Source organism: Emys orbicularis, chromosome 11 (genome assembly GCF_028017835.1).
Source record: "Emys orbicularis isolate rEmyOrb1 chromosome 11, rEmyOrb1.hap1, whole genome shotgun sequence".
NCBI lineage: Eukaryota > Metazoa > Chordata > Testudines > Emydidae > Emys > Emys orbicularis.
In genome coordinates, this window is record NC_088693.1 from 31,976,117 (window position 1) to 32,002,689 (window position 26,573).

General features: G+C 39.4%; 1 protein-coding gene across 1 annotated transcript in view; it reads right to left on the reverse strand.

Moving 5' to 3' along the window:
• BAZ2B (bromodomain adjacent to zinc finger domain 2B) overlaps positions 1-26,573 on the reverse strand; it is a 278,152-nt gene that overhangs the window by 112,682 nt on the left and 138,897 nt on the right. The window contains exons 5-7 of the mRNA XM_065413148.1: positions 11,036-11,200; positions 9,349-9,542; positions 723-941 (exon numbers count right to left, since the gene is read on the reverse strand). Of these exons, the coding sequence (XP_065269220.1) occupies positions 723-941; positions 9,349-9,542; positions 11,036-11,200 (578 nt within the window). The remainder of the gene's footprint in view (positions 1-722; positions 942-9,348; positions 9,543-11,035; positions 11,201-26,573) is intronic.

A 26,573-nucleotide genomic window follows, 5' to 3' on the forward strand; every position in this document is an offset into this window, starting at 1 on the left:
ATGCCAGGGACAGAAGAATCCCACTGGGAGACGCTGAAGTGCCAGCTCTGGGTGGCTGAGACCATCCCACAGCCCAGCGCTTGATCCAGAGGAGGGAAAAGAAAGACAGGCTGCTTACTTTTGCTACTGTCTGGGAAAAAAGAGATAAAAAAACAACCTGTCAAAGAAAATTTGGGAGCAAAGTGAACCTCCACTTGACTGCTGCCACAGAGGCAGAAGATCAGGCAGTAGGCTAGAGAAGGGGATCTGGCTAACACGAAGCTGTGCTACAGCTTTGAATGGCCTCTGGAAACTGCAGACAAGAGAGGAATAGCCCATACGCATCAGAATTGTGGGAACAGAATATTGAGATTCCCATCCTGCTTTACTGGGTCTGGGTAGGGTAAAGAGCAGCTATGAACAGAATGCAGTATCCATAGTGACATACAGTTCAACTAAACTTTACAGCACAAAGTACTTAATTTGTCTTTACATATATTATATATTTTCCAGTTTATAATAAAAATTACCTCCAGGTCACGCATTTCCTAGAAGTTAACAACCAGCTGAGTTAAGGGCGCTTTTTACCCTGAGCAAGCCATTGACTGTCAGAAAATGCCCTTCCCTGCCAGGTATTACTTCTTGAACAATGCCTCAGCTGATACAAATCTGAGTTTAATTTTTCAAGAGTAACTTTCAGTAACAAGATTGCTAGCCGTACAATCACTATACAGCTATCATACCTTGTTCTTGTTTTTATGTTGTGCTTCATTCTCTGAATCAGAATCATCATCTTCACTTTCTTCAATGCTTTGATCTTCCTCCTCCTCCTCCTCCTCCTCCTCATCTTCCTCTAGATCATCTGAGTCACTACTACTAATGCCTTCACTTGAGGTGTCCGAAGAGGAGCCTGAATCACTATCACTATTGCTGGAGCTTTCTACTGCTTTCTTTCTTGGTTTCTAGAGAGAAGATAAAAACTTTATTAATGGGTAATTTTTAATTTGTTACATCATCCATCTCTTCTTGACATGGTCTTGACTAATATCAGCAATTCTCTAATGCACCTTATTCTCCTGATGTTCTTCGGACAGAAGAAAGAGGAACTAGAAAATGAATAAATTAACCACATCTGTCAAGGATACATCATTGATATTTTAGAGACCTGTATCCCACTGAATGCGAGAACACATAATGTCATCAATTTTAAGGACGATATGAGAGATTCTTTGTGTAACTGCCAAATTCAGGCCTAGATAATTGGGTGACCACACAGAGAACGTATGTTCTAACAAGCCTGAAAACAATAAAACCTACAATAAGCTCCATCAAGGTATTTCAATAATCGTGCTATGACAATTTGGTTAATCTGTCTTTGTAAATCATATTAATTTTGTTTGATATTGTGGCCCCTCTATGTTTGTCTGTGTCAGACTGCAAACTCTATTTTGAACGAGGGGCTGGTTGCCTTCTCACTTCCATGTTGGACTTAAATGCCAAGGGGTGCTGAGGGGAGGGGCATGGAATGGAGCCTACAAGTCTGTCTTTGAAAGGGACTGTAGTTAAGGGCTATTAACTAGTTAAGGGCTATTAACTAGTATAGTGTTTCTATTGCTTAGTACTATAAAGTTGCATGGCATTTCCAGGAAGGAAGAGATGGCCCCTGCGTCAAAGCGCTTACAATCTGTAATAGGCAAGAACAGGAAACAACAGACAAGAGAAGGTAGCAACAAGGTGACAAAAATACAGGAGATGTGAAATATATATTGAAACTTCAAAGAACAGATTTTCAAATGTGATAGATGAGGCTTTGAAAGCTAGCCAAACAAGTGTATTTGCTTTAAGGAGGGACTCTAAGTATGAAGACTCTTGGAACATTAAGACAGGGATGTCATGTCAGATGTAAGGGGCAATGTGGAAAAAAAAGGCATGGATGCACTTAGGGCAAAGGCAAAAAGCATAAAGGCAAGTATTGGCAGAGTGCAAGATATAAGAGTAGAGGGTAGGGAGAAACAAGGTATAAGATGTAGGCAGGGACAGAGAAGTTGAACAGCACCTTGAAAGCAAGGATGAGTTGTGTGTAAACTAGATAGATACAGATACATGGAGCACTGAAGAGGTCGTAGGGAGAATGAGATAGTGTCAGACCAGTAGGAAAGGAAAATAATTTACACTGCAATATGCAGACACGTTGAAGAGCAGAGCATCAGGGTGTCTGGAGAGAACAAAGTGACAATACTTTTAGGTTACAATAGTAATGGGAATGTCTAAGAAAGCATCTTTAGAAAGAAGTTTTTTTCTTTACTTACTTTTTAAAAGAAATATATCAGAGGTTTGGTATAGTTAAGTAGCTTTTTATCATGACTACTGAACAGTAATCATATTACTGAAACAATAGGAGCCTGAAAAGAATTGAGATTTCTATGCTGAAATCCCAAAATTTGTTGTTTTAAGAGGATTTATTGGAATTAATTGTATGGACTGCTAATCATACTTGTGATACACCTGGGCTGAATTTACACGAGGGTGGAGCTATTTGCCATTTGCGATAGTTATTAAACACAGCATTTAGAACAAATGAAGTTTTAATTATTTGTCAATCATAGTGTTTGCATTTCTATTATGGGCTTGTCAAGACTGGTCTGACTGCTTCAGTAGCTGTAGGGCTTTTGCCACGTCTTTACCCTATATGCAACACTGTGACTCATGATACTTAAAACACTATAAAACAGGTACTTATATCCTGTGCAACTCGTTTCAGTGGAGCTGCTTCTGCTTACTCAAGGTCAGAATCTGGTCCTAGATATTTAGTGATTTAAATATGATATAAAGAGGATAAATGTCTTTATCTTCCTTTCAAATACTAGGCACAGAAGTAGGATATGTCTTCATGAAGGTTAAGGTCTTAAAATGAAACAGAATACCATGATTTGCAAGCAGTAAAATGTGCAGAACTTCCTGATATCAGATATATAGGACAGTATTTAAAATGGGTGTTTACCACTCCATGATATTTACCTTTACTGTGATACTGTCTTTACAACACCTCTGTCAGTAGAATAAGAATCACCCAAAACAGTGCAATACATTTAACTATTACAAATAGTAAATGCCCAGTTTTTAATGATACCCACTGGATGTATGTTTATAACATCAGCTTCTTGAGCAACCAGAGATCCAGCAGGCTGATGCTGACAATCAACTTGAATGCATATAGCAGTGACACTAAGTTAGTCTCCCAGACCTGAAGAAGAGCTCTGTGTAAGTTCGAAATCTTGTTTCTCTCACCAACAGAAATTGGTCCAATAAAAGATATTACCTCACCCACATTGTCATGCTACAAAACAGTCAGGAGAAAAGAGTTTGTGAGTGGGTCCACCTCAACTTGCTAGGGTTCATCTTCCCCGGTAAACATGTAAAAACTACAACTTGCTCTGTGTGCACCCAAGTTCTAAAACATATTAGCTACCTCGTTTTTAAAAGCACACCTTTTCATACTGTAGACAAGGCCATAGGGAAAGTGATCACCCTAAGAAGAGGGGTCTGGCATACTCTTATGGACAATACAACAGCAAGTTCTTGCAGACAGATGAGATAGAAGCATGACTGACAAGGGAAGGTAATTAAACATGCTCAGTTCTTGGTTCTGAGGGTTTGAGTGTGATAAGCACAATAGATGAAAGTAAAGGAGGAGCATGGAGTATATTCTATGTACACCTCTACCTGGATATAACGCAACCCGATATAACACAAATTAGGATGTAACGCAGTAAAGCAGCGCTCCGAGGGGGCGGGGCTGCGCACTCCGGTGGATCAAAGCAAGTTCGATACAACACGGTTTCTCCTATAACACGGTAAGATTTTTTGGCTCCCGAGGACAGCATTATATCGGGGTAGAGGTGTATAAAAAGCAGACTCTCCAGTAAGAAAAGAGGTAGCTGCTTTTGGCATACAACTCAATATTCTGCCACCAAATGTCTAGGGACAAATTGGGAACCTCATTGCATTGTGAATTACTGTTGCAGTCATAAGAGTCTCAGCTTTTAGGCTATTCAGGCCCCTTTTGCAATAGGTAAAAGCCAATAATGGTTGGACTGGTCACATTTCTACACAAGGGACACCAATTTAGTATAAAAAAGGAGAAACAGCATTGTGTGTTTATGGGGTGTGGGGGAGGGCATAAGTGCATTTAGAGGGTCAGAAAAGGGTAGGCTTGACCAAGGAGTTTCTGCAGAAGACAGCATAAAAGATAAAACAGCTAAAATATGCAGACAAGTGGACAGCGAAGAAATAAAAAAATAAACAGCAAGAGAGGAAATTGTAGGAGAAAAATAATCTGTAAAAGGGAAATTTAAAACAAAAAACAAACACTCATGGGGATGTCTCTAAAATATTTCCTGACAAGAAAAGAAAAGCAAGACAATATAGAAGAAAGAAGTACATCCATACAATACTGATTTTTGCACCATTGTCTTATCTGAAATATACTAGAGAAGACTACAGAGAGATTTAAATTTGCCAAGATATTGGTCAGAACAGCTACATTCTTAAGGAATATGCAGAAGAAGATTTAGAAGTAGGTAATATAAAAGTTCTTTCAGGGAATTCAGAAGATATAAAATAATAAGCATATGAAATTAAAGAGCCAAATTCTACTCTGACTAGCAATCCCATTGAGTTCAATAAGGTTCTAATGGGGAACCTTGGGCAGAATCTGGCCCCAAGTAAACAAGCTATGTTATTTGAATTAGCCTAGATTGGCTGTGTTAACAGAACATTTCAATTGCTCAGCAAAATACCATCTAGACTGAAAGGAATGAATAAATCCAACAAGCAGTTTTTCGCCCCGCAAGATAATGCTTGGTGAGGTGATGCCAGAAAGTAGTTTCAATACTTGACATTAAGTGGTATTGAAATTTATGAATCAAATACAGCTGAAAAGCCCAAAAGTGAACATTACAGCTCTAGAGGGTGAGGGATGTAGCAAAAGTGTATTAAGCCACCTTTGCAAATCCTGAATCCTTTGACCAGCAAGCCACAACCTGACCTGGCACAAGGCCATAGAGTTGTTCTTTCTCACACCAGCTGCCATTGGACCCAAGGGACTTCACATAAACTGAAGATGAAGTAGCAACTCCCTGATTCTGCCTTCTTTTCCTCATCCACCCTTCCTATACCAGGTTGGGAGAACTGGGGTGCACGCCAGCCCTGCCCTGCCCAACCCAACCAAAAAATTCCTGTACGCCCTGGGAACCCTGAAATAGATTGTTCACCAGTTTTAAATGTTTTGTGTTGCTGGAGCAGCACAGCAGGCTGATGAATCTGGCCCTGAATTTATCCTATGTAGTCTACTTCTTACACTCAGTTAAAGGTGGAGGAAGTCTTAAGGGAAGAGAGAGATCACTTGATCATTGCCTGTTGGTCCACTCCCTCTGGGGCACCTGGCATTTACTGTTTACTTACACTGTGGGAAAACTAGAAAAGGAGCAATTTTAGCCTTAGTGATGAGTAATTCTGAGATCATCTGAGATAAAGATGTGGGAGGGGAGTTAGCTCGCCATCACCATTATATTATGTTTATATTTAAGAGCCTAACAAGACCAAAACAAGAGAACAAAGAGATATACATTTTCAGTAGAGGAAATTCTATAAGAATGCACGTAGGACTGTAAGAAACAAAGGGTATGTTTACAACGCAAAACAAAAAACCCTGCAGAGGCAAGTTTCAGAGCCCAGGTCCACTGATTTGGACTCGCCCTATGGGACTAAAAATAGCAACGTAGATGTTCCTGCTCAGACTAGAGTTCAGGTTCTGAGACCCTTTCCCGCCCCCCCACAAAATTTCAGAGACAAGTCTCCAGCCCAACTGAAAACATTTACAGTGCTGTTCTTAGTCCAGTAGCGTGAGCCCCATGAGCCTGAGTCAGTTGACCAGTCTCTGAGACTTGCTGCTGCAGGGTTTTTTTGCAGTGTAGCTATACCCAAAGGCATAGAGCCAACAAAATAGGGAACTGAAAACTGCTCGAAAGAATGAAAATATAATGACTTAGGGTTATCCTTGTTACCTATCGATAGGGTGACCGGATGTCCTGATTTTATAGGGACAGTCCCAATTTTGGGGTCTTTTTTTATATAGGCTCCTATATACTCCCTGTCCTGATTTTTCACATTTGCTGTTTGGTCACCCTACCTATCGATAACACATTAGGAGACAAAAAACCTAGTGTAGATGAACAAGAAAGTACAGATACATTATTTAAGGACATATGCTTAAATTAAAATGTCAGTTACAGAAGAGGACTATAACCAAAGAATGAAGCTAAAGAAACGGAAAAACAATATAAAAATTAAAAACAAAAAATTTTTGAAAGCCAATAACAGAGATGTAGGTAAATAAGTTGTTTTAACATAGATGAATAGGGAGTATAGTCTCTTATAGACAGTAAGAAAAAATAGAAAGCAAGGTAGCCAATGTTATAAATTAAATTGCACCTTATGTTTCAAAGCACAGATATAAGAAACAGCATTTCCAAGAGGAGCAACAAAATACTGAAGTTGACTAAATTTATGTCTGAAAAATTCATACCCTTATTATTATTTACCTCAACTCTTGTCCTGATCTGACCTTACTAGAAGTGTAAGCTCTTCACAGCACAGAGCTTTAATAGGGCTATATAGAGAATTGTCACCCTTAAATCCTGACATGTTTTCATCAACTTAATAGATATGTTTACCTCAGTATCTGAAGTATTATCTGAACTTCCTTACTATAGGGAATACTACATTTACAGATACACAGTTACTACAAATATAGAGGCAAAGTTATTTAGTTATCTAAGGCAACTGGCAAGTAATTAAGTGACCAAATTCCGTGGACATCTTTGAAAATATTAGCCTATGTCTCTCAAAATACCTCAGCACTTCTTCTTGATTCTACTTTGCTACTGAACTAGAAAAAATGACCATCTTCACACTTAATCCTTTTATCTTCAGACAAGGCACCAACACCAAAAATAGTGAAGTACTCCTTTGCACTGAAGGTCTGATGCGATCTTCACTTTTGCCCATTTATTTTCCTCCAACCATCTTCCATGTGCCCAACAGATCACTCAAAATCCCACCCTAATCCCTTCCCCCATTTTTAACTTCAGTTCAACTCCTCAACCTTTGAGTTTCTATTTAAAATGCCAAACACAAAAGTGAGTAAGTGACACAAATGTAACAATGGCTCCAGGTAACAGGTGAGGAAACAGGTGAGGGGAAAAATGTAACAGAAGAGGGGATTTCTGAGTTCTTGTTTATAGCTTTCTGTACGTCTTGACACCAGTGGCTTGAAACCCAATTGAAATCTTCTATTGATAAAGGACTATCAGGTCCATGGTACTGACCCAAGCATGGATCTGTGAAGAAGAGCTCAGGATGGAGAACACTAACTGGGACAGAATTAGAAAGTTCTGATTTAAAGAAAGTCAATATCATTTAAAAAAAAGAGATGAGAACCAACAAATATCGGGTTACATTCTGAGGGAAATGACAACAAAAATTTTTTGACAGACAAAAGCTCTGGACATTCTGTAATTTACCCAGCTTTGGATGCAACAGTGAAAACAGTCAATTTTTGTAAGCAGTATACATGGTAAACTGTCTGAATAGATAAAGAACTGTCTTGGTTTTAAAGCCAAGTGATACTTGGTGAACTGAAACAATAGAGGTGGAAGAGCAGTAACAGAACAAAATCTACCAATGATTCAGAACCGATAGTTAAAGGAAACAGACAATATAAAGAGGAGGGGAGGAGGGACAGTGAAAATCAGAATGATTTCTTCAGATTAAAATCAAAGGTTGATAATTGGCTTATCCAGCTCAGTTTGGAGACTGAGGCTCAGGTCCAAAAAATGAAATTTGAATGATTTCTACTGTTTCATGGTTATGCCACAAACTACTTTGCAGGAAGAGAAATCTGGAGTAGAGACAGATAAAATTCTAATACCTTCGGCACTGTGCTTAATGGCAGTAAAAAGCAAGCAAACACCTGGGATACATAAAGAGAGGTATTATTAAAGATACTGTGTCCTGGGAAATTCCCTACTTGTGTATGAGGCAGAAATTTGAACACATTTGCATGCAAATCTTATGAACTGATACAAAATTATTCTTCAACTGCTCCATTTCTAAATTTAATAAACAAATCTGGAGTATCTAAAAAGCATAATAAGATTCCCACATGTATAGCAGAACTTTCTAATGCATTTGAAGGTTGTTAGAGGGTGCATGTTTAAACAGTATTCTGAGGTAAAATGTATTTTATACTTTTGGTGAGACAGATTTTGTAAAAATATCCCTAGATAAGCTTGTCATCAAGAGTAAGTAGAGTAAGTAAGTAAGTAAGTTATCCAAGCCTGCATCTTAAAACACCTAAAAATCTTAGATCTTTAGATGTTTTGCATGTCCCAAGCCACACAAAAAATAAAATTAAAAACATATAGTGATTGAGAATGTAGTGTGGAACAGCAACGATCTAATAAAAACCTATATCTAGAAAATGAACATTTTCAGGACTAACTGAATCTTAGGTAGATTGCTGGATATAAACATCAAATCTACTTCAAAAATTCTGACTAAAGTTCACATTTAATTAATTTCACTGAGACCATTTGGAAACAAAGACCTATAGACCATTGCAATGGGAAGAGGCAAGGTGGTTATGGTATCAAGTGATTCTCACAAAAAGTATCAGAATTAATGCACTTCTATCCTTTGACATTTAATCTAGTTATTGGCAGCTGGTACTGTCCAAGTGCCTTCCTTTCTAACCACAAGGAGACTGAATTCTAGCCTCCAGTTTCTATTGCTTGGACATAAGTAACTTGGGACTCAGTGAAGCAAAGTACTTAAACAGGTGCCTAACTAAGCATGTGAGTAATCCTACTTCAATGAAAATACTTGTGCTTAAAGTTAGGCATATGCTTAAGTAATTTGCTGAATTGAGGCCACTAATAGTACTTCCATTACCTCATAGATAGGAAATCCCACATAGGAAGATATGTGAATCTTTTCTCAAAGTGCCAGAATGTTCTTTTTACTATGAAATTCAATGTTATCTTCCCATGCATGACCAAGTATGACTAATCTATTCAGGTTAGTGGAACCTACACATAAAGCTCTAATGCTGGCTTTTAGTTAATGAGCATAATCAACTGGTGCAAGGTGAGAAATCCTGCATTAGAGAAAAAGGAAATCCCAAGACATTGGAAAAGGGGACAAAACACTTTATAATATAATCTTCATTGCAGACAATGGAGTTTTAAAGGCCAATACTATAATCTTACATCTTTAGCCATGAATCAGCAGCTTTTTTAGGTTATTTACCTTATCTTTGATTTTGTCAGCTCTGGTATCCAATAGCTGTTTTTTGTTTTGTTCCTGGTTACATTTGCGACCTCCCGCTCCTGAGGTTATAGCCTTTGCTTGTCCTGCAGAGCTTGCGGTGGTAGTGAGCAATACGGATGTGTTGACCCCAGATACTGATGTTGTACTGTTCCCATTTACTGATCCATTCACACCTTAAAAAAAAATTAAAAACTGTGGTTTACAGAATCGCAGACATTAAGCAGTCACTTCTGTAATGAGTTATGGTCATATTAGCCTATATTAAGGGTACCTGTAGCAAGAGATCAGAACCTTCAGATAAAGACATATTTAAATCCTACAATATACTGGACCTATAAAACACTGCTACCCCAAGAAAAGGAGTAATTTGGAAGGGGGGGGGTTGTTTGTTGTTGTTTTTAAGGAAAACATGACAATACCAATGAGGAGACATAAAAGACTGGATTGAATAATTTGTAGTTTACTGTCAGAAATCAAGAATTGTCTATTTTCAACAATACACTCAAAGTTTAGTCAGTAAAGGTATAATTTACTCTGTTGCAAAATAAAGAGCTTAAAAACATACACTGTGCTAAGCCTCTGCTAGGAGGAATCCCTTCATATCTTAAAGGCAAAGACAGAAGTGTGTGTAGGAAGCTGCATCTGCAGCTTGTTATTGTACAAGGCCTATTGGGGAATGGAGAGAGATCAATGAAGAAAAAGTGAGAAACTTGAAAGAATTTCATTTTAAATCAGACAAGTTTTAGTTTTACAAATTAGGTTTCAAAAACTAAGTTTTTCAAGAGGTAATCCTTGACACACACATAATTTCCCATTCTGGGGTTCTGGAATCTTGAGCACGTGGACTTGGGAGCATGGAAGAGGATGCCAAAAATTTCCTGACTACTGCCCATCCATCAAGATCTCAGTTAAATTATATAAATTATAATTTATATTACATAGAGAGAGGATATGTGATGGCACTGGATAAAGGTTTTATTGGTGTGAATTTGGAATGATTGCAGTAAGAAATCTGAAGGCCATGTCCAATTGCTGCACCGTCATCTGTTTTAAAGAGCCGGCACTTAGAGGCTTGCATGACTAAGGCACAAGTCCTGAACTCAGCACCTGGCCCAAACACCTGGGCTTAATGACACACAGGATGTGGGTGTGTGCAAGGGGAGGGGCCCTCTCTAACTACCACCCCCCAAAATCTCCTGGGGAAGCGAGGTGAAAAACAGGAACATCTGTAAAATTATGATATCCCATGGCTCTTCCCCACCTTTCCCTACATGCTGCTGCCCTGGAGGTGGGTACAGTCTCCCAGAGCCAGCCCCCAACTTTGACAACATAGTGGAACTATATTTGCTACAGGTGACTGAATATGGACTTATTTATCAACCTACTCCTTTAAAAACAAATCTGCTGTGTATACTCAGTATGCAATGGCCTAGATATATAATCATAGAAAAACAAGAAATCAAAAATATATGTCCTAGAAGTGGTATTCAGTGATTGAAAGCCCACACTTGTATGCCTGATGCCCCACTGCCAAAATAAACTCATACTAAATTGTTTAGATATGGCGATGATGATGATGAATTCAAAGTAAAACTCATGCACACTACCAGAAACAGATGATATAGGCTCAGGCTTGTTTTATTCATGTTACAACTTCAGCTGTTACCTTTTTCTAAACCACCTCGACTATTTTTTCCTGTAGTTCTTGAATGGAATGAACTGGAATCATGATTCTGGGCAGGAGGAGCAAATAGTGGTGGAATTCCCAGAAGAGGTGGAAAAAAAGCAGCCCCTGTACGAGTGTGCACATCTGTTCGCCACCATTCTGTACCTCAAAGAAGAAGAAAAAGGAAAAAACCCAAACATTAGTTATCCCACTCAATTTATTCTTTTAATCTTCATCTAATGAAGCTTCTGTGTGCAATTTACAGCAGATCCACAAAATAAATTCTGCCTATTTTAAAGTGCCTACATGACTTAGAAGTACAAGTGTCACTGACTTTCTCTGGGAGTTACACTCTGAAGTCATTTAAGAGCTTTTGAAAATTACACCCTAAATTTTTATTTATTCCCATTTTGAAAACAAGCACATAAAAAAACCACACACATAATTTGCAATACTGAGGTGACCACACCAAAATTACATTGGTGCTCGAGAACACCATCAGGAAACACAGGTCACTTTTGCATGCTTATCATCCGCCATGTGAAGAGTGAGAGTGAGTCCATGCTGAGCCTCTTAAGAGGTGCACCCGAGAACTCCCAGGCCAGGGAGACAAGGTGCTAAGGTACCTTTATGTCAGGTGTGAACCCTCCCAATTTTGATCTACTCTGGGTTCTCTATCGTAACTTGAACATCCCTGGGGACCTCTCCAAACTGAGATAGACTGGGATTGTCCTGTGGTACACAGTGATGCCAGGAACCTGTACAGCTCTGCCCCAGACATGACCATTGTGCCCCCAGCCCTGCCTCAGTTTTCCCCCTACACCAACACTTGAAAAAAAGGGTCCTTAAAAGGCAATCTTTTAGTTGTTGTTTTTTACAGAGCATGCACAAGGGGGAGGGGGGAGATCCTCCCACAGCCAGAAAGTGCTGTCAGGGCTCATTTATGCCACTCCTGCACTTCTACACAACATAAAGAGGCCTGAGTAGGGGAGGAGAATCTCACTTTGAAAACGTTGAAATAAACTGATAATGTAACATGGTTTGTTGTTTTACTAACAAAACAGGAAACCAGTTTTAGTCTTGAATAATTCATGAAATCTCCTTTTTTCAGGCAGATCAAATATACAACCATTTGACATGGTCCCTTAGTAATCAAAATAATTGAATTTTAAACAGAACAGCATCTTAGAATTTTTGTGGCATCTTTCACCTGGAAAGTCCCCAAAATACTATATATTAAATATTGTACATAAAACAGAGACAAGGTGGGTGAGGTAATATCTTTTATTGGACCAACTTCTGTTGGTGAAAGAGAGAAGCATTTGAGCTTACAGAGCACTCAAGCTAGACCAATAAGAGACATTACCCCCTCTCTAATATCCTGGGACCAACATGGCTACAACAACACTGCAGTTATACTGTACATATGGCACCTCAGACACACAGACATCTCTGATGCAGAGATTATTAGTGAGGTAGATAACCTGTGCACCATTCACTGCCCAACAATGTTGATGCCTGAGCTTGTACGGGGATCCATGATGGCATACGGATCTGCCCAAGACAACTGTTTTGCAGTATCAGGGCCATAGTTTGTAATAGCTGCTGATGTTACTGCAGTGGAGCCAATTTAAAAACACTTGTTAGAATGAACACATTTATTCAGCAACAAACCAAAACACACAGCATAATCCAGAAAAGAACTTTTACATCACTTCTAAAGGAATAAAAAACTGTTAAAAGAACAAGCTCCTTTCCTTAAAAAAAAACAAAACAAAACACAACCTTCCTCCCCACCTCCCAAAACTGGTAAAACAACTGGTTCATGTTCTGGCAAGGGGAAGACCTTTTTGAATCTTCTTTTAAATAAAAGGGGGGGAGGGGGTCATGATCTTATACTACCTGTAACAAAAGAGTGACAGAAATAAGATCTGTAAATGCAAATATGACATAAGTACAAAAAAAGTTTGGACTTAATAAAACAAAGCAGTTAAGCAAGTGTGTACTGCTACATAAAATACTGTAACTTCTGAAAGAGACAGGGAACTTACAGTTCCCTTCATGGCTTGCCACACTGTTTTTTTTTGTTTTGTTTTGTTTTGTTTTTTTAAGTGGTGGAAGCAGCTCTTTTGATTGGGTTGTTCAACAGTAAGGAAAGACATAATTATGCTATTTTACTCAACAACAACAAAAACCAAATAACCTCTCTCAGTGTTGCTGATCAGGCCAATGGAGCATAAGATTATAGAGTAAGCTTCCAAGGGAAATACTGGAATTCCTATTACCAATATGATTAAAAGTATAGACTGACAGAGCACTAGAAAATACACAGTAGGGAATAATCTGCACAAGTAACAGGATAGACTAGATGACAAATAGTCCTTTTATATCTAACTCATGTCATTTTTTGAATTAGTGTCCTCCTCTTGGAAATTGCTCCTTTAAGGGTTCCTCTGTGCAATTATGCTTTTAAAAAAACAAAATCAAATATACTTTAAAAAAGCAGCAAGCATATGCTTCAGCTTTGAATAAGTTCCGTGTGATCAAGTTGAGAACCTGAAGAATCCATTGCTCCGCTCCACAGGAATGCTTCATTTTTAAAGAGATGGTACCAACTTCAATACACTATGAAGATGGAAATTGTACCAACAGGAGGCAAATTCTGCTGTTATTTACACTGATGTCAATTTCCCTAGTGAAATTAATAAAGTTACACCTGATTTACACCAGTGTAGTTGAGAGTAGAATTTAGCCTTTTATTTTAAACAGTCATTTAGAATTACTATTCAAGAAGAGCATTTGGAACGGAAGGTTAGATTACGTGTCACGTTTTACATTCATTGGCTTACACTCTTAATGGTTATGAAAACTGGATTGTAACCAATGCTGGTGACAAATACACTGAGCTTATAACCTGCCATGGGGTCACTCAATATGGAGTATTTAAACAAAACAAAGAGCAATGAATTCACAGTAAAATGTGGTGGAAGAAGGTGATTACTGCTCAGGAAAAGGTAAGAATATTTGAGATGTATCAAGATGTGGAGACTACCTGAGAAAGAGAATGCACTACCATGTGCTAAGAAGGGAACACAAAGAGAATGGTGACAGGGCAACACAAAGGATGGAATAACACAAATACCAAGCAATAAAATTGCTTGTCCCTGGTGCCAAGTACCACCTTCAAAGATTCAAATGACAAAAAATGGCTATGTATAGTTATATAGCTATGTATAGTTATGTAAACTTTCTATATTGTCTGATATTATACCAAATGGGATGTATGAACTCAAGACAGTCTTTTAGCAGGACAGCAAAGCAAAATTCTCTGAGAAAACGTAAAACTAAAACTCTCTCTATGTACAATCTTAGTCATAAAAAAACTGTACCTTTATAGATAAGATGCTTCCGGGTTAACTGAAGCACCCAAGAGGTCTCTTTTCCAAGACCATCACTGAAAAGCAGATAAGTAATGATTTAGGGCCTGATCCTAAGTAATGCTGAGGAAATGCAACTCTCATTGAAGTAAAATAAACAATTTTCTTAAAACACAAAGGATTGACATCTATGGTAAATGTGGATGTTCAACATCTCTCAGAATAAGGCTTAGAGTAAGTAACTGTCATTCTATTGCACCAACATCCAGTAGATAAAATGGTTACTGCTGCATGAATCATTCAGCATAACAGAGACAAATCACTGAACTACAATATTGTCCCAGGATCAAGGTCTCCTGCTCTGAATATAATTTTAACCTTCTAGACTACACCTCAACATGCATTTCCTCTAAATGCCTTGCCTCTGTCTAGTTGTGAACCTTTATCTAGTGACAACATTCTACTTCTGTTCTATTGATATGATCTCTAAAATATAACTAGGTCATTTTGGCAAACAATGTAAAAGATTACAAGAGAACTAGCTATAAGGTTTGCTCAGGGTTTTTATCAAGAGAGGATGAGTAAGCCAAGTGGAATTTTGGAGGTAGAATTCTACTCTTACAAATTCTATTTTTTTTTTTAAACAGTCTTTACACAAAGTTCAGTCCCTAGAAAAGAAAATCCCTTTCTCGTGAGAAAATATTCTGTTGCAATCTTCAGGAAACAAATTTTGACACCCACACTTCTCTAGGATGCTCAATGTGTATTAAGATATGAGGTTTTGTTTCCTCAGAGAGGGGATTTAAAGAGTTCTAAATACTAGCAGAATTAGGATGTGGGAAAATACTAGCAGAATATCTGACACCTTAAGCTGGAAGTCAGATGCCTCTGGAGCACAATTTTGTACATGCAAAAAAACGATCTCCCACAGAATTCTACAATTTCGTTTAGGATAGGGCTTATTAGAGCTTATTGTACAGATTTTACAAGACGACACCATGAATAAAAATGTATTACCAGTAACAACAGTTATCTAAGGGAGAGCAATAATAATCATTACCCTAAAGCAGTGTCTGTAGTAGTTCCATACTTTGGGACCCTACTGAGTTGCTACAACTTGACAATTTGTAGGTACCTATTCACCTGCGGTAAAATTTTCAAAACTAGCTACAGGACCCAGGTTCCAAGTCCCATTTACAAAAGTGACAGGCACTTAGGATCCTAAGTCCCATTGACTTTCAATGAGACATGGGCACCCTAAGTCATTAAAGTGCTTTTGAAAATTTTACCCATTGTCCTTGACCCCCAAAGTGAAGAAAAAATTCATGGTTCTTATCAATCAATCACAGCTTGAGCTGACAAAGGACAACTAAAATCAACCATTATCTCTTGAGCTTGGTTAGAATTTTCACTATTACAGGTGTCGGACAGAAAACACAATTGAAGAAGTTACCCCAAAAAAGGGAGAATAGCTCCATTACCCTTGCATCTTTTCTCAATATTAAATAAATACCGTCCAATGTTATTGTTTGTGATGAACATTATACACCTAATAGAAACAAAGGCATGTTAAGATGGAAAAAAAACCCAAGTGTCTGTCTGGTTAAACCTCACTATTGGCAAGAACACCTATTACTTCTGTTACACACTACAGTGGTTCTTAGAGGACCACTCTTGAGAGGCTATTAGTGATAATCTCAGCCAATCTGCAATGTTTTCCTTTCCTCACATTGTAAATTACACTCCGGAATCTCCTGGACCTTGCCCAGCCCCAAATCTTGAGGTCTTTGACACAGGAAAGTTGAACCTCTTCTACCTTGCTTGTTGATGTAAAATAAATCACAGTCTATTTGAATTAGGTCACTTCATTGTTTCTTCTTCATAAGGTTGAATATTCTTTGTAACAGATGTTTACCTGGAAAAGGTGCTAGTTGGGGATGTGCTGCTAAGGCTGTGGGAGTACCAAGTGTTCCCAAGCCACCAAACTCTGAATGCCCTGAGCTGGCTGTATGTAGACCAAAGACTGGGTGGCTGACCATTGGGAAGGCACTCGACACTGTGGACAGGTTACACGGTTGATCCCCAGCTGTTCTGAATAAATGTCCTGAGGGGAAAAAACAACACTTGAAATTGTACTATCAAAAACAGATGCTAATCATGTGAAGCCCAACCCTCATGCTTATAGAAAGTTTATACACATCTTTTCACATTTTTTAAAGAACTGTTGTGTAGTTTTACATGTAGTATCCTCTGTTATTGCCATTCACTTCCTATAAAATACAGATATTATCTGGAAACATTAACAATCCTAATAAAAAATTTGAAATATAAAAGATGGTAAAAAGCTATAGCATTTATCTCTGTAATTATTTTAGTAGTCGAACGTTTTTCTATTCCCTAGAGATAGTGGTGCAGGATCAGAGATAACCCATGGGCCCTGCATGACCAAAACTGACAACAACATTGCCATGTCTATCCTTTATATATATATACAGCCATATATATATATATATATATATATATATATGGCTGTATTCTGCAGTCTTGACTTAAGCAAACTCCCATTTTACTTCAATAGGAGGACATGCAAATCAGGCCTTGTACAAACAAACAAACAAAAAATCTAAATCAAGTTTTGAGTATTTAAAATTTGGTATTGGATACTACAGCCCAAAACTTTCAAAAGATTCTATAAATCTTTCTGGAGCCATAAAACAAGCTGTATGAAAATTAGCTTCAGAAATCTTTTACTTAGAGTAATCTCCACTTCAATCAATGGGTATCAACTAGTGATTATCCTGCTAAAAAAAACACAGTCCAATTACATGTACACCAGTTGGTATTTCTGTATCCAATATTCTGCTGGAACACACACAAAAATTCTAGTAGATTGGAAAGGAAAATTATATTTTTCCTTTTCAGAAGGTATGTTGGTATGTCTCTAACATATCATGTTCAACTAGGTGTTTTATAACTCTCTATTTAGCTATTGGTTCAGACAATTTATTGAGTAGTAACACAAGGCACACTGGTCTGTAATTCCCAGAAATCACCCCTAATACCTTTTATAAATATATAAAAGACAGGTACAATTGTTACTCACAAGTCATCTGTTACAACAGTCGATTTTAATGAGAGAATGTATATTTTTATTAGCAGCTCAGCCACTTCATTCCTAAGTTCCTTCAGAACTCTTATAGAATATCATCATGCAGTCCTGGTGCCTGGCTGCTGTTTGGCACTTCCTCATCTGACAGACACCGCAATGTAATGCTTGAAAGGACTAGCTCTGAGGCAGGCACTGTTTAAAGGCACACTTTTGTGACTGTGATATAGTTTCTTAGATAGCCTCCACGCTGAGTAAAGATTTTAATTTTTTCATTTTTTTATTGGCTTCATTTAAAAAAAAAAAAAAACCCTTTCTAAAATGCAAGCACTAATTTTTGGTATGACCCTTCCCATGTTGTGGTTGAACTTCATTATACGGTGGTCTCACTTAGTGGTTCAACTGCAGTTACCTTTTGAAACAAATCATGTCCACCTCTTCTGTTGTGGACTCCAGAACTACCTGGTCCAAGAAGATCAGATAAACGTATTGATGAATTGCTTTTCTAAATACTGTTCTGTTTTGAGACATGAGCAGTTTATATGGAGGTAGGTCACCCATTATTAGCGCTTTATTAGATTTAATTGCCTCCCGCCTCCCTCACATTAAATACTCAATACCACTAGTCTCCACATTAAGTACTCAATATCATTTGCCCTAATCTAGAGACTGGTAATAAACCTACTAGCATAGTTTTATTCTTATGATTTGGGTTCTGTATCTATACAGATTATACTATGTTTTCTTCCACTAAAATTCTCAGATTCTATTGACTCTTCTAATGACACTGCTGCCCTGCCACTTCTACAATCTAATTTATCATTTTTGCATAGGTTAGAGCTGGCAATTACAGTATTTCAATTTTTTTCATAATTCTGCCATATTTCAGAAATGTGTCGTAGTCTATAACCAATATTATCTCATTATTTCCTTACACTCCCCCGACTGTCTGCATCCATCTCTTGTCATTTGTTACTTAGATTATGAACTCTTTGGTGCAGGGACCTTCTCTGTTTGTACTGCACCTAGCACAATGGTCCAGGTCCTTGACTAGGGCTCATAGGCATTATGGTAATACAAATAATAATCACTATCACCACGGTCCTATTCCACTACTAGGTCTTCTAGTTCACCTACTTCAAAATTTTTGCTATTAAAGCTCTCATCCTTGCACCATTTCATCTCTTTCTTCTATTAGTTGTATCTTGTCATAATTCTAGATTATGAACTCTCTGGAGCAGGGACCGTCTTTTTTTAATTGTTTATATAGCATCTAGCACAATGTGGCCCTGATTGGGTAATGTAGGTACCACTGCAATGCAAATAATATACATCCCCACTTCCTTATTCACCTCCACATGGGTATATAGTTTTTCATTTTTGACCTTTGCCTATATTTATCTCCTTTATTTGACACCTTGTTATTTTTCAGGCATTTATGTCAGCCATACAGCGATTCATTTGTTTTAATGAAATACCCAGCAGATATTGTTGTCTGACTTGAGTTTTTCCTTAGTGCCTGTCGATTTCCCCCTAGTGCCTAGTTTAAATAATTCTCACAAACCTTGTCACAGCTTTCTGTCACAGACGTCTGATTCCACTGCAATTAACATGGAGCCCACCTCTTCTGCCTAGGCTCTCCTTTCACCCACAGTGCTTAACAAATGTAATGAAATGCTGCTTCTTCACATGATGTTCTCATTCACACCTTGAGACCCTGAAGTTTCTAGCTGAAGTCTGTCTGACCCTGGGAGTGCACCTGGAAACATTTCAGAAAAACTACCATAGATGCTTAAGACCCTTCTTGATCATTTAAATTTAGCTGCCAGGACCTCTTTCTGACACCACTACAACACTGGTACCAATATACAGCATAATCACAGACTCCGCACTCACCAGAATTTTATTTGGATACGTCGTGAGATCCTACATCTTTGCATCCTGAAGACATGTTGCAAAACAATTCAAATGGCCATTACATATTTAGCTATTTCTAAAGATCAAATCCCCCATCACCACAGCCTAGCTATGTATCAGAATGGTAATTGCATCCCCTTGATGGACCTCTTTGGTGCATGAAGAACATTCAATCTCCTCTGTATTTATTAGAAGGAGTGTCCCCACTAAGACAGTTTGTCCTTTTGTCCCTACATGAAAATTGTACCAATAAAATTTTTAATAAATTCAAACATTTATTCTGGTGCCCCGTAGTACAGGTGCAGTTTGGGTCTCAGGGGAGGGCAGCAACAAGTCTTAACACCTTCCAGCCACTAATGTTTCATTTTCCTGCTGTATAATAGGAGGCTTCAGAGAAATGACCACAGAGAATGAAGGGTGTCTGTAATCATCTTTGCCTTCTGCAGAACCACCTACACCTGGTTGTTCAACACCGTACTGCTGAATGTCCCACACCGTTTTCCTGCCTCCAAAGGGAAGGTCTATGTCTGAAACCTGTACCTCCAGGGATTTATTTATCAGCCAGCAGCTCCAGCCACTATATCTACTTAATTAAATGGTCCCCAGATCTGACGCTCAAACAAGTCACCACATCCTGGGCAACAATTCTCTCTCATGGGTCTGCTCTCAAGAAATAAACTCTGGCAATGTATGAGACTTCTTCCACCTTCCAAACCTGATCTTTGGCCATGCAATTTCAGTACATCTGCATTTCTCAGACAACACAAAGAGACATCACACACAAAAAACAGTACCAACATTAAAGCTGTGATCCAAGGCACAATGCTGAGAATTTGGCTGGTCCTTCCGCTGACCATAGCCACCTGAACAACCAATCTTTCACATTGGAGTGTACTGGTGGAAGACATCACTGGCACTGTCTCTGGATAAGACATACTTTTTCTCCATCTACTGCAGCAAGGGGAAAATGAGAGGTGTGGTGTCCTCCATGCCTTTTCCACCAGCTCATCAAGAACAGGAAGCACGGCATGGCATGGCAATTCTATTTGTAAGGGGACCCTGATCCAAGTACCTTATCAATCTTGGCTCTTTAGGATTCCTGAAAGTAATTAGTTCTAATCAGCTACTGAAACCAGGGGGGATATCAGTTCCCGCAGGACACAGTCACTGTATTATTCTCCCCTCTGTGGATATGTATTTAGCATCTCACTAATCTGCTAAAATCCAAACAGCACTCATCTCTAGGCCCATCCCACAATCGTAGCACAAGAAGAGCCAATGGTGCCAAAATGGGTATAAACACTGGCTGTGCCAAGAGCTTTAGTGCAGGTAAGCATAACCAAGAAAATGCCTGTGCCAGTATATCCAAGCTCCAGAGCACAAACATCTCTGTCAGTGCAGAAAGGGCTTCCCCAGCACCTCTTCCAGATTTGCTGTTTGATGCAAAGACTAGTGGTACTGTCATTCACATATGTGGTCGTGTTATCCATGTGATAAATTGCAAAGCCAGGTGATCATGAATGTTCTTCACACAAAAGGGTGGAAGGATCAGGAATAGTGTGACAAAAAACCTGTTTCCTCTATCTTTTTCAATACTTGATTATATACTTTAAAATACAACAGAAAACAAGGGCTCATTTGAATTAATATTTTTAAACAAAAAAAAAAGTTGCATGGTGACTTCTTACTAGAAAACAGGTAAATGTGAAATAATATATGTTTTACATAAAAATTCAGTAGGGCATAACCCTGTAGAAATATAATTTGAAATAAGAATGACACTGTGCAATAGGGTAAAGAAATCACAATCTTTTAAGGTTACTGAATTGGAAAAGATGAACACAATGAGAATAAGACTTCTGAAATAATTAAACCTGTACCCACAATACTTACTCCTGTGAGTAATTCCATTCATTTCAATGGAACTAGATTATTCTAGTGAGTAAGCAGGATCAAACTTATTTTTTAAAAACCTTTTGAATATAATAGATTTCATCCTATAAGCAAAACACAATTTACAAATATTAATTAAACCTCACTACCTTTTGAGCTTACTTTACCAATGGCTAAAGAGAACTAACTGTTTAGAAAAGTTAAGTGACTTACCCATGGTCACACACACAGTCAGTGACAGAGTTAGGCATAAAACAGAGTCCCAACTTCCAGTTCCCTACCCTAACCATTAGGCAACATTCCAATGCAATTAAATGTTAATCAGAAACAAAAGTATGTGTTGAGATGCACGAAGGCTATGAAATTCTGAACAACACAGAAACGTTGGATGTCAAACTATTTGAAAGGTAAGAAATTGACAAAAAAAGGATGCAGACTGAAGATGAGTGTGCATTCTGGAGAAAATTCTTCACATGGGGATAATTAATGCATTGAACAGTATACCAATGGAAGTAATAGAAGCTGAACCCTTACCTATCAGTGTATGTGAACATATGTTTTTGTATGTGTGTTTTTTATTTCTTCACTTTTAAAGGAAGCCAGACAAGCAGTGAAGAAATGGAGGAAAGCCTCAAGTAGGGAGGCAGGCTGATGTAAAACAGAAGCACAGTTGACTAAAAAATGTTTAGTTTTACAGTGCTACAGTTACAACTGGTACATGTTTTTTCTGAATATGGGTGGGGGAGAGGAAACAATAGGAGTCATCAGTTTACCTGAGGATTAAAAACACTGCTGAAGATCATGAGCTCAGCAGGTAAAATTAAACAGTTTATGAAGGTCATAGAAACTACTGACAATTCAATAAATTATGAATAAAAAGAAAACTAATTGCAATATATCTACATGCACAAACATATTCACATTAAACTCCTTGTACGTCTTGTCAGCACTAAATGTTGCGTCAGAGAAATCCATCTCTAAGCATTAGAAAGTTTACAGATATTATCTGTTGTGCCTTCTGGCTCCACCATACCAGGCTCCTATTCTTGCTGGAGGAGCCTCCTCCTTCTCCTACTGTTCCAGAAGAATTTTCATTAATACAGCATCTTCACCTGACACCCTAGGAAAACCTGATTTAATACTATTCTTTCTTATTTGTCATTTTCCTTCAAGCCATTTTCTTCTTTCTTATTCTTGTTTCTCCAGTTTCCCCACAGTCCCCTCTCTCTTTATAATAATTAATAGTTAGATAGTAACAAATTTGCATGGGGCTTTTCCAAAAAGAGAGAATCCCTGCCAGGAAAAGATTGCAGTCTAGAAGCCAGATACTGCCATCCTTCCTCATGCTGGGTAGTTCCTTACTCTGCAGCAGTCCTACTTAGGTACAGAGCTCAGCCAAGTGAGAGTAGAGTAGCAGTATCTGGCCCTATATCAGAAAAATAAAGGAAATGAAGACAAAATAAGAGGGGGCAGGGAAGGGAGAGATGAGGGTTAAAACAAAGTTAATGTGAACTGTAATCTATTCATAGATTCCAAGGCCAGAAGAGATCATTGGGATCATCTTCTAGGCTGATTCCTGTATAACACAAGCCATAAAACTTCCCCCAAAGAATTACTAGAGCTTATCTTTTAGAAAAATCATCCAATCTAGATTTAAAAATTGGCTGTGATGGAGAATCCACCATGAATTGGTTAATTACTCTCACTTAAACATTTACGCCTTATTTCCAGTCTGAATTTGTCTAGATTCAACTTCCAGCCAATGGATCATGTTACACCTTTCCCTGCTAGATTGAAGAGCCTATTATTAAATATTTGTTCCCCATGTAGATACTTATAGACTAATCAAGTCACTCCTTAAGCTTTTCTTTGTTAAAATAAATAGATTGAGATTGAGGATGAAGCTGGTAAATCCATTTATTTATTTTAAATTGTGAATAAGGTGGGGAAAAAAGGAAGGAGCAGACAGAGCAGGAGCAGAGATCAGCAGTGGAAGACAAGGTTGAAGTGTTTTTTAAGCAAGACTTCAAAGATCAACAAAGAGATGATTGGAACACTAGAAGTGAGCTGAGGGGCAAGTGTAGCTGCCAGCCTTGAATGCCCATTTGTCTGCTTCTCCCACATACGTATTTGAGCTTTCTTACAACTGCCTATTATATCTGGAACTTCCTCCCTTATCCATAAGGCAGCTATCCTCTCCTACTTCAGGACCCACTTCTGCTGTGATGCGTACAAGAATTCTGTCATGGTGAGGTTAGGCAGTAGCCAGGCTGGTTGGATTTCTCCCTCTCAAAACTTTTCAAATGATCTAGAACCTCAAGTTGTAAAACAGCCAACCTGCATACCCATGTGATCTTACCTTTTCCTCCCACCTTTCCTTCCTATTGTCTGTCACACTCACTTGCTGTATCTCACTTCAAATTAGACTCTAAGCTCTCCAGAGCAGATACTGTGCCTTACCTATTTATACAAAGCCTGGCACGAGGTCCCACGAGGATTGGGGCTTTTGGGTGGTACCTTAATATAAATAATATTCGAGCTCACAGGCAGGTGGAGAGATATGAAGATAAGAGATGGAAAGAAGAGAAGTGGAACAACAAAGACAAATGTAGTTGGCAGAGCAGAGGGTGTGATATGGGAAGCAGAAATAAGTGCTGAAATGCAGACAGAGGCAGAGAGTTGTACAAGGCTTTAATACCAAGGAGTTTAAGTTTGGAAAATGGCATGGAGCTAAAGAAGAAGTCTGAGGAGGGAAATGTGTGACAAAGAAAAGCTTCATGGGGTGGGGGTCTGTGCTGGTGGTCTATGATCCGTGGAGCAGGATGGGGGAGAATCTGTTCCTTGCCCAGACATAAACGAGATCTAGCCATACTTCTGCAGCTTTTCACACAGGTCCAGTATTGGCTCTTACTGAAATCTCTCTCTCGGCTGATTATACTCCTTCCTCTGTTTTTTCCCCACAATGCAATACTGTATCAATGCATGCAAAGGGTAACGCTTTTGATCATCACACCTTATGACATCACATGCTCTGTACTCAGACATTTGTCTGTACTTGGATTTTTTTTATTTTGTTTTATTACCACTACCAAGTGACAAGTGAAACATTATGCCCGATACTGCAAACATTATGTGCACAGTAGTTTTAACACAGGTGAAGTTAAAACCTTGACAGTGATCCCTTTAAGCTTGTGAAGATCATATGTCCTGGTCACCCACTGAAAAAAACAGTTACTTATCTTTCGTAACTGTTGTTCTTTGAGATGTGTTGCTCATGTATATTCCATGTTAGGTGTGCGCGTGCCCATGTGCATGGCTGCCAGAGATTTTTTTCCTTAATGATATCCGTAGGGCTGGCTCTAGTGCCCCCTGGAGTCCTGCACTCACGCACCGGCATATGAGGCACCGCCGGCCTAGCGCCCTCTCAGTTCCTTCTTGCCATTGACTCCGATAGTGAGGAAAGAGGGCGGATCATGGAATGGACATGAGCAACACATCTTGAAGAACAAACAGTTACAAAAGGTAGGTAACCGTTTTTAATTCTTTGAGTGCTTGCTCAGGTCGATTCCATGTTAGGTGACTCACAAGCAATATCCCTGGAGATGGGCTCGGAATTCATAGTCGTGCTGCTTACAACACTGCTCTGACGAAGCTGGCATTGTCCTGGGCCTGCTGGGTGATGGTGTAGTGGGATGCAAAGGTCTGAACCGAAGATCAGGTGGCGGCTCTACAGATATTCTGGATCGGTACCTGCGTGAGGAAGGCCGCTGATGAAGCTTGCGCTCTAGTGGAATGGGCCATCACCATGGCCGGAGGCAACACCCCTGAATGCTCACTGCAGAATCTGATGCAGGCAGTTATCCACAAGGAGATTCTCTGAGCAGATATGGGCAGACCTTTCATCCCGCCGCCACTGCGATGAAGAGCTGCGTTGACTTATCATAGAATCATAGAATATCAGGGTTGAAAGGGACCTCAGGAGGTCATCTAGTCCAACCCCCTGCTCAAAGCAGGACCAATTCCCAACTAAATCATCCCAGCCAGGGCTTTGTCAAGCCGGGCCTTAAAAACCTCCAAGAAAGGAGACTCCACCACCTCCCTAGGTAACGCATTCCAGTGCTTCACCACCCTCCTAGTGAAATAGTGTTTCCTAATATCCAACCTAGACCTCCCCCACTGCACTCTTATGGAAGAGTCTAGTCCTCTTGATGTAGAAGGCTAAGGCCCACCTAACATACAAAGAGTGTAACCAACACTCCTCGTTCGGCTTGTGAGGCTTCAGAAAGAAAACTGGTAGGAAGATGTCCTGATTATTGTGGAACTGTGACAGCACCTTAGGTAAGAAGGCTGGGTGGGGGCGCAGCTGGACCGTATAAGGAGGTTCAGACATCAACGCTCTAATCTCGGAGACCCTGCAGGCCCACCAGAGAGGAGAGGAGCAGCAGAGAACACAAAGCCAGTAGCTCGAAAGGAGGACCCGTGAGCCTTGATAGCACCAGGTTTGGTGCTTGCGATGGAGCAGATAATCCAAGATGGACTGTAGAGAGAGACTGGCCAGCTAAGTTGCCCTGGTGGAGGGCTTCTTGCTAGCCAACAGGATGTGTTGGACTTACTCAGAGCAGGCCTGTTCCTCCGCACAGCCACGCAGAAGCCACGCCGTGAGATACAGTGACGTTAGGTTTGGGTGGAGCAGATGGCCTTGGTTATGTGAGAGCAAGTCTGATCAAAGTGGGAGCTCTGGCAGGGTTGCCACCGAGAGGTCAAAAAGCGTGCCGAACCAGTGCTGGCATGGCCACACCAGAGCTACCAGGATGAACTTCACTTTGTCCATCTTGGCCTTCAGTAGGAAGGACCTTGTGAACCAGAGGTATCGTCGGGAAGGCGTACAGCAGTGTTCCCGTCCATGGGAGCAGGAAGGCGTCAGACAGGGAGACTCTGGCTAGTCCGTGAAATGAGCAAAACTACTGACATTTCCTGTTCCATCTGGACGCGAATAGGTCCCCCTGGGGCGTCCCCCACTTTCGGAAGATCATGTTGACGAGCTCTGGGTGGAATGACCACTCGTGGCAAGAAAAGAAGGACTTGCTGAGGAGATCCGCCAGTGCATTTCGGGTACCCGGGAGGTGCGAAGCCTTGAGATGAATGGCATGCTGCACACAGAAGTCCCACAGCCAAAGAGCCTCTTGACACAGGGCAGAAGAGCAAGCTCCACCTTGCTTATCAATGTAAAACATTACGGCTGTAT